Source organism: Canis lupus, chromosome 32 (genome assembly GCF_048164855.1).
Source record: "Canis lupus baileyi chromosome 32, mCanLup2.hap1, whole genome shotgun sequence".
NCBI lineage: Eukaryota > Metazoa > Chordata > Mammalia > Carnivora > Canidae > Canis > Canis lupus.
Window position 1 is genome coordinate 3,849,610 of NC_132869.1, and position 9,634 is coordinate 3,859,243.

General features: G+C 39.8%; 1 protein-coding gene across 1 annotated transcript; it reads right to left on the reverse strand.

Moving 5' to 3' along the window:
* Nucleotides 1-8,450: 8,450 nt before the first annotated feature.
* LOC140622577 (olfactory receptor 4F21-like) lies at nucleotides 8,451-9,386 on the reverse strand. Its single transcript, XM_072808224.1, has one exon. It carries the CDS (start codon nucleotides 9,384-9,386, stop codon nucleotides 8,451-8,453), a length of 936 nt encoding a protein of 311 aa, XP_072664325.1.
* Nucleotides 9,387-9,634: the final 248 nt, after the last annotated feature.

A 9,634-nucleotide genomic window follows, 5' to 3' on the forward strand; every position in this document is an offset into this window, starting at 1 on the left:
TTTCCTTGTGTTTGTAGATCAGAAGACAAAAAAGCAGTTACTATCATGCCAGGTATAATTAAATTTCATTATCACAAAGAAGTAGAATTGTTGCTACCCTTGCATCAATCATTATTGTGATCATTCTAAATGGACAGTTGCAGCAATTGCAGCATGACAAGAGGACAGTAATCCTGGACTTAACCTTCTGAGGTAGGAAGATATGGTTATGTGCAACTGATCTAGATCAGCAGAAATGCTGAACAAATGTGAGGAAAATATAGAAAAGATTATGGAGAAAGAAGATAGTGAGTATCTTCTTGGTAACATGTGATGGTAGAATCCATTAACACTTGTTTCATTAACAGTCTTGTATTTAGGGACACCTGGGTGACTAAGTGGTTGAGCAACTGCCTTTAGCTCAGGTCGTGATCCAGGATTCTGAGATCGAATCTCACATCAGTCTCCCCACAAGGAGCCAGCTTCTCCCTTTGCCTATGTCTCTGCCTCTCTCTCTGTCTCTCTGTGTCCCTCATGAATAAATAAATAAAATCTTTAAAAAACCCACTCTTGTATTTGAAGGAACAATGATGGAGCAAACTTACATGGAACATGAATGCCTCTAAGCATGGGAAGATGTGGAGTATATCTGATGATTTTGATGTTGCATACATATCTCTCTGTGCTTAATATTGTTTTATACCATAAGCTACAAATATTTTCTGCATGAGGACTTTTCTTTGGATATCAGAACTGCCCAAAAAACTATGTGGGGAAGTTGCCATGGAGTTGTACCTCAGAACTACTCCAACATAGAAATACACAGCATCCTTGCCTCAAATGAAATAAATATAATTATAGAACGTGTATATTCTCCAAGAGGACCATAGCAGAATTGCACACCAATGTCCACATAGTAGAATACCAGTTAGTTAGTTATTTACTTATTTATTTATATTTTTATTGGAGTTCGATTTGCCAACATATAGCATATGTTCCAGTGCTCATCCCGTCAAGTGCCCCCCTCAGTGCCTGTCACCCAGTCACACAATCTCCCTGCCCACCTACCTTTGCACCACGCATCGTTCGTTTCCCAGAGTTAGGAGTTTCTCATGTTACGTCACCCTCACTGATATTTCCCTCTCATTTTCTCTCCTTTCTCTTTTTTTCCCTTTCACTATTTTTTATATTCCCCAAATGAATGAGACCATATAATGTTTGTCCTTCTCCGATTGACTTACTTCACTCAGCATAATACCCTTCAGTTGGATCCACGTTGAAGCAAATGGTGGCTATTTGTCATTTCAAATGGCTGAGTAATATTCCATTTCATATGTATACAACATCTTCTTTATCCATTCATCTTTTGATGGACACGGAGGCTCCTTCCACAGTTTGGCTATTGTGGACATTGCTGCTATAAACATTGGGGTGCAGGTTTCTCAGTCTTTCACTGCATCTGTATCTTTGGGGTAAATCCCCAGTAGTGCAATTGCTGGATCGTAGGGTAGCTCTATTTTTAACTCTTTGAGGAACCTCCACACAGTTCTCCAGAGTGGCTGCACCAGTTCACATTCCCACCAACAGTGTAAGAGGGTTCCCCTGCCTCCACATCCTCTCCAACATTTGTGGTTTCCTGCCTTGTTAATTTTCCCCATTCTCACTGGTGTGAGGTGGTATCTCATTGTGGTTTGGATTTGTATTTCCCTGATGGCAAGTGATGCGGAGCATTTTCTCATGTGCTTGTTGGCCATATGTATGTCTTCTTTGGTGAAATTTCTGTTCATGTCTTTTGCCAATTTCATGATTGGATTGTTTGTTTCTTGGGTGTTGAGTTTAATAAGTTTTTTAAAGATCTTGGATACTAGCCCTTTATCTGATAGGTCATTTGCAAATATCTTCTCTCATTCTATAGGTTGTCTTTCAGTTTTGTTGACTGTTTCTTTTGCGGTACAGGGGCTTTTTATCTTGATGAAGTCCCAATAGTTCATTTTTGCTTTTGTTTCCCTTGCCTTCATGGATGTATCTTGCAAGAAGTTTCTGTGGCTAAGTTCAAAAAGGGTGTTGCCTGTGTTCTCCTCTAGGACTTTGATAGATTCTTGTCTCATATTTAGATCTTTCATAATTTTGAGTTTATCTTTGTGTCTGGTATAAGAGGATGGTCTAGTTTCATTCTTCTGCATGTGGCTGTCCAATTTTCCCAGCACCATTTATTGAAGAGATTGTCCTTTTTCCAATGGATAGTCTTTCCTCCTTTGTCAAATATTAGTTGACCATAGAGTTGAGGGCCCATTTCTGGATTTTCTATTCTGTTCCATTGATCTATGTGTCTGCTTTTATGCCAGTACCACACTGTCTTGTTGATCACTTTGTAATGATCAGCAAAGTGTAGCTTTGTAGTACAACGTGAAATCCAGCATTGTGATGCCCCTGGGTCTGGTTTTCTTTTTCAATATTCCCCTGGCTATTTGGGGTCTTTTCTGATTCCACACAAATATGAAAATGATTTCTTCCAACTCTCTCTTTGAAGAAAGTCCACGGTATTTTGATAGGGATTGCATGAAAAGTGTAAATTGTCCTGGGTAGCATTGACATTTTCACAATATTAATTCTTCCAATCCATGAGCATGGAATATTTTTCCATCTCTTTGTGTCTTCTCAATTTCTTTCAGAAGTGTTCTGTAGTTTTAGGGTATAGATCCCTTAACTATTTGGTGAGGTTTATTCCTAGGTATCTTACGCTTTTGGGTGCAATTGTAAATGGGGTTGACTCCTTAAAAATTTCTCTTTCTTCACTGTCATTGTGAGTGTATAGAAATGCCACTGATTTCTGGGCATTGATTTTGTATCCTTCACACTGCCGAATTGCTGTATGAGTTCTAGCAATCTTGAGGTGGAGTCTTTTGGGTTTTCTATGTACAGTATTATGTCATATGCAAAGAGGGAGAGTTGGAATTCTTCTTTGCCAATTTGAATGTTTTTGATTTCTTTTTGTTGTATGATTGCTGAGGCTAGGAATTCTCGTACTATGTTGAATAGCAGTGGTGAGAGTGGACATCCCTGTCGTGTTCCTGATCTTAGGGGAAAGGCTCCCAGTGTTTCCCCATTGAGAATGATATTTGCTGTGGGCTTTTTGTAGATGGCTTTTAAGATGCTGAGGAATGTTCCCTCTATCCCTACACTGTGAAGAGTTTTGATCAGGAATGGATGCTGTATTTTGTCAAATGCTTTCTCTGCTTCTATTGAGAGGATCACATGGTTCTTGTATTTTCTCTTGTTGATATGATCTATCATGTTGTTTGCTTTATAAGTGTTTAACCAGCCTTGCATCCCAGGGATAAGTCCCTCTTGGTCATGGTGAATAATTTTAATGTACTGTTGAATCCTATTGCCTAGTATCTTGGTAAGAATTTTTGCATGTGTGTTCATCAGGGATATTGGTCTATAATTCTCTTTTTGGTGGGGTCTTTGTCTGTTTTTGGAATTAAGGTGATGCTGGCCTCATAGAATGACTTTGGAAGTATTTTATCTCTTTCTATCTTTCAGAACAGCTTTAGTAGCATAGGTATTGTTTCTTCTTTAAACATTTGATAGAATTCCCCTGAGAAGCCATCTGGCCCTGGACTTTTGTGTTTTCGGAGGTGTTTGATGACTGCTTCAATTTCCTCCCTGGTTATTGGCCTGTTCAGGTTTTCTATTTCTTCCTGTTCCAGTTTTGGTAGTTTTTGGTTTTCCAGAAATGCGTCCATTTCTTCTAGATTGCCTAATTTATTGGCATATAACTGCTCCTAGTATGTTTTAAATTCGTTTGTATTTCCTTGGTATTGGTTGTGATGTCTCCTTTCTCTTTGATGATTTGTGTATTTGAGTTTTTTTCCAGTTTTTTGAGGGATGCTTGTTATTGTATGTATTTCCCCCTCAGGACTCCTTTTGCTGTATCCTAAAGATTTTGAATGGTTATATCTTTAAATTCATTAGTTTCCATGAACCTTTTTAATTCTTCTCTAATTTCCTGGTTGACCTTTGAATCTTTTAGCAGGTTGTGGTCTTTAACCTCCACGTGTTTGAATTTACCCCAAATTTCTTCATGTGATTGAGTGTAGTTTCATAGCATTATGGTCTGAAAATATGCAGGGGACAATATCAATATTTTGGTATCAGTTAAGACCTGATTTGTGACCCAGTACATGGTCTATTCTGGAGAAAGTTCCTTGTGCACTTAAGAAGAATGTGTATTCTGTTGCGTTTGGATGTAAAGTTCTGTAAATATTTGTGAAATCCATCTGGTCTGGTGTATCATTAAAGCTCTTGTTCCTTTGGAGATGTTGTGTTTAGACGATCTGTCATTTGCAGAAAGCACTGTGTCGAAGTCTCCCAGTATAAGTGTATTATTATCTAAATATGTCTTAACTTCGGTTATTAATTGATTGATATACTTGACAGCTCCCACATTAGGGGGTGTAAATATTCATGTTTGTTAGGCCTTCTTGTTGCATAGGTCCTTTAAGTATGATATAGCGTCCCTCTTTATCTCTTACTACAGTCTTTGAGATAAACTTTAATTTATCTGATATGAGAGTTTCTACCCCTTCTTTTTTTGAGGACCATTTGAATGGTAAATGGTTCTCCAGCCTTTCATTTTCAGGCTGTAGGTGTCCTTAGGTCTAAAATGAGTCTCTTGTAGACAGGAAATAGATGGGTCTTGCTTTTTTATCCAGTATGAAACCCTGCGCGTTTTGATGGGATCATTAAGATCATTCATGTTCAGAGTCACTGTTGAAAGAGATAAATTTAGTGTCATCATGATACCTATTCAGTCCTTGTTTTTGTGGATTATTTCTTTGGGCTTCCTCTTTGTTTTACAGAGTCCCCCTTAATATTTTTTTGCAGGTCTGGTTTGGTGGTCACATATTCTTTCAGTTTCTGCCTATTTTGGAAACTTTTTATCTCTCCTTCTATTCTGAATGAGAGCCTTGCTGGATAAAGTATTCTTTTTTAAAAAAATTTTTTTTATTGGATAAAGCATTCTTGACCGCATGTTCTTCTCATTTAGTACCCTGCATATGTCCTTTCTGGCCTGTCCCATCTCTGTGGAGAGGTCTGGTATTAATCTAATATTTTCCCCATATAGGTTAGGGATATCATGTCTCTTGCTGCTTTAAGGATTTTCTCCTTATCTTTGGAATTTGCAAGTTTTATTCTTAAATATTGAGGTGTTGAATGGTTTTTATTTATTTTAGGGAGAGAACTCTCTCTCTCCTGGATCTGAATGCCTGTTGCCCTCTCCAAATTAGGGAAGTTCTCAGCTATGATTTGTTCAAATATCCTTTCTGGTCCTCTGTCCCTTTCAGCATCCTCTGGAACCCCAATTAAATGTGTATTTTAAAAAAAAATGTGTATTTTTTCCTTAGGACCTCCAGTTTGGGTTGCATCTGATTTAATTGGTTTTTAATTTCAGCCTAATTAGATCTAAATTCTGCAGTCATGAAGTCTTTGAATCCTTTATGCTTTTTTCCAGAGCCACCAGTAGCTTTACAATTGTGCTTTTGAATTGGCTTTCTGACATCGAATTGTAATCAAAATTCTGTAACTCTGTAGCAGAGAGTACTGTTTCTGATTATTTCTTTTGTATTGTGTTCTTTTTTTTTAATATTTTTCTTTTTTTATTTTATTTTTTTTTAATTTATTTATGATAGTCAGAGAGAGAGAGAGAGGCAGAGACACAGGCAGAGGGAGAAGCAGGCTCCATGCACCGGAAGCCCGACGTGAGATTCGATCCCGGGTCTCCAGGATCGCGCCCTGGGCCAAAGGCAGGCGCCAAACCACTGCGCCACCCAGTGTTCTTCTTTCTAGTCATTTGCTCAGTGCCGAGTGGCTGTATGAGCAGGCTGCCTCAATAATATCAACCACTACCTAAGTAAATTTCACCCTAGATGATTCTGCCAAAGTCAGAGACCAGAAATTGAAAACAGTATCAGAAGGACATAAAACAAAATGACCACTAAAGTGAAAAACAAATTTTAAAACAAAGTATTAAAAAATAAAAGGCTTGGAATCCTAAAGAAGAAGAGAAAAAAAGAAAAGAAAAAAAGGAGAAGAAAAAAGAAAAGAGGGGGACTGGGAGATGGTGGTGATGAAGATGTTGTAGTAGATGAAGAACGTAGTCTACCTGAGGAGTTTTAGAGGGGGATCCTCTTGGTTCTGACTATATTTTCTGTATGTTAGAACATGCTTATTCCCAAATTTATATAAACCATAAATACTTGTAGAGGGCCCCAACATTGACCACCAAAACATAAATGAGATAAAAGAGGGGGGCAGAATGGGAATGAGGAATCTCACAGAATGAACCAGCATGGTATACCACTTGGTTTTGGGTGTATGCTGGTCATGGTTTAGAAGTATTAACTTCCACCATTGTGGAACAATGAGGCAGCCAAAACAAAAAACACAAAACAAAACAAAAATCATATCTTGTATATCTCCCCAAATTAAGTTTAGTATGTTCAGGGGAATGTAGAAGTGGAAAATATATCTAGAACCTGTAATTGTAGAAATATGTAAGTCAAAAGGGAAGAATCTTGGGCAGCCCGTGTGGCTCAGTGGTTTAGTGCTGCCTTCAGTCCAGGGTGTGATCCTGGGGACCTGGGATCAAGTTGGGACTCCCTGCATGGAGCCTGCTTCTCCCTCTGCCTGTGTCTTTCTCTGTGTCTCTCATGAATAAATAAATAAAGTCTTTTTTAAAAAAGGAAGAATCTTAAAAATGAAGAGGTAGTAAAATATTGTAGTTATGGTGGGAAAAGAGAAAAAAATTGGAAATTTACAGTCTGATATAAAAACGAGTTGTACTGGGAAAAGGAAGGAAAAAAAGGAGGGGTATACTCTGGTTCTATATACTGTAAATTCCTCGACTTCCCCTGGAGCTTTCAAGTGATGCTTGGTCAAGAACTTGCTCTTCCCCTGTCCTTCCTGCTAGTCTTCTGGGGGAGGGTCCTGCTCTTCTGACTCTCAGGTGTGTGCACCTGGGGGAGCTGCCTCACCCTCTGCCAGGTGCTAGGCTCAATGGGAGCTGTTTTTCCTGTGAGGCCTCTGTTCCCTGGCAGCCCTGCTGCGTCCCAGGCACAGGATGTCACAATGAGTAACAATAACACTGGAGGAGGCCAGCACTCCAGCTCTTGAGTCAGCTCCTGTAGTAACTACCACAGTCTCCCACGCGGCACTGGCCTAGGTGCTCTGGGGGCGGGGAGTGCTGATCTGTAGAGCTGGGGGGCGCCTGGTGGTAGGGGCGTCCTCATTGTCCTGTACCCTCCCTGTCTCTATGGGAGCGCAGGATGCTGGGCTGTGTCCCCTGCTGCCCTGGGATCTGGGGCCTGCACCACTGGAATTGCACTCCCGGGGTGTACAGCCCCCTCTGCACGGAGCTGCTGACTGAGCTTCTCCAGAGGTCCCGCTGGGCACATGCTCCAGCCCTTTACTGAGCTCGGCCCACAGCGTGTGGCACGCTCTCCCCTGGCGCACTTCCTCTGTTAGTGATTCTGGGAGACTGGAGGCTCCCCTGCCCATCCTGTGCTTCTGCCCGAATTCCCTGCTGAGCGCCTTTCCGTTCGGGAAGAATCTGGTGCGGATTTTTAAAGTTCCTGCTTCTACGGGACTGGGCTTTCCTGTCCCAGAAGGTTTTCGCCTTTCGGCCCTAGCCCGGATCCTTGCGCCGGGCCCCTCCCCCACTTGATTCTTTAAACATTTTTTTCCACCTTCCTACCTTGCTAGAGGCGCAAACTCTTCTCTCCGTAGTGTTCCAGCTGTTCTTTTTTTAAATCTCAGTTTTGATTCATAGGTGTTCAGGATAGTTTGAAAGTTACTAGGTAAGTTGGTGGGGACAGGTGACTTAGGGGCCCTACTCCTCTGCCATATTGCCCCGCCCTCAAATACCACTTAATATACCCTCTGTTGGTATCCTCTTTTTTCCCTTCTCCTGTCTCCATTTCTGAACAAATGTGTTCCCAGTGCCCCATCCAATAAACTCCCTGCCTGCTCAATTTGTCTCTGGGCCTTCTTTTAAATAATAAGTAAAGCCATTGGACACACACACACACACACACACACACACACAGCAATTTAATGTGATGATTCTTGATGTTCATTCATTCATCAGAATCAATTTACAGGTTATTTTTAGACCTTATGAATTGCAGAAACAATGTTTTTACATTTTTATTTGAAAAATAAACGAAAGTTCAAAATTAAAATGTTCTTTGTCAGATTATGCTATTCTCTGTTAGAATATCAATTCTTCATATGATGAATTTACATTCCCATGATTGGTAAGGGTCATATACTCCACAGGTGAAGTAGCAACAGGCCTAGGATGGGAGATGATGAGTTCATTCAGGATGTTAAGTTTGAGGTACTTAAATAGGGATGGGTCACCATGTAATGGGATGGTTAGTTTTAGAGCTCCAAGAAAGATGTGATCAACAAAATCTGGAATAAGATATCTTTTTGCTCAGTCTTTTTATAGCTACCTTTGTGTCTTTGTTCCTTAGTGTATAGATGGTAGGATTCAGGGCAGGGATGATAGCAAAATCCACAATGAACAGATTTTTATCAATTGAAGGTGGGGGAGAAGGCCAGACGTACAGAAACATGCATGGGGTGAAAAACAAAAAAACCACAGTGATGTGAGCTGACAAAGTAACAAATGCCTTGGATAATTCTCCTGAAGAACGTTTCCAGACTGTAATCAAAATGAATGAGTAGGAAAGGATTAGCAGGAAGAAGGTGCCCATGCTCATGAAGCCACTGTTGGCAGTAACGATAAACTCAAACTTGACTGCATCTGTGCATGCAAGTTTTATGATCTTAGGAAAGTCACAGTAAAAGCTGTCTACTTTATTAGGCCCACAAAAAGGCAAGTTTATAACAAATAAAAACTGAGACATAGCATGAATCACTCCTGTTACCCATCCAGTGATTACGAATGAAATACATATTTTAGAGTTCATGATTTTCAAGTAGTGAAGAGGTTTACATATTGCTGTACATCTGTCAAATGCCATGGCTATGAGTAATACCATCTCCACTCCTCCTATGATGTGGATGAAGCATATCTGTGCCATACAACCTTGGAAAGAAATTACTTTGTATTCATTTAAGAGGTCTTTGATTATTTTGGGAACTGTGGTAGAGGAAAGACACACATCAATGAGGGACAGGTTGGCCAGCAGAAAGTACATGGGAGAATGTAGGTGAGAATCAAAAATTACCAAAAACAAAATAAAAAGATTTCCCAAGATGACTGCTAAATAGAGCAAAGAACATACCAAGATGAGAAAGAGCTTTTTCTCCCAAGAACAAGAAAGGGCCAGTAACACAATCTCTGTGACCACAGAATCATTTAATCCACCCATTGACTGGACAGGAGAGCTGATTTTCAAGTGACCTGAAGATAAAAATTAAAAAGAGAAATTATTACTGGCAGAAACATAGATTCCCTATTTGCCTTGCAAATTAAGTTAGATATAATTGACTGAGAAGAGAAAAATTAAGAATTTGGAGGGAATAAGTTTAGTAGCAAATTTAGTACATAAAAGGGGATATGTGAAGGAAAATATGTGACTATAAATTTTGCAGATAGAGTCAAAAGGAGTTACTTTAT

What these genes read in the sequence shown, in the direction of transcription:
- LOC140622577 (XM_072808224.1), bottom strand. Translation starts at nt 9,386, where the DNA reads ATGGGTGGATTAAATGATTCTGTGGTCACAGAGATTGTGTTACTGGCC.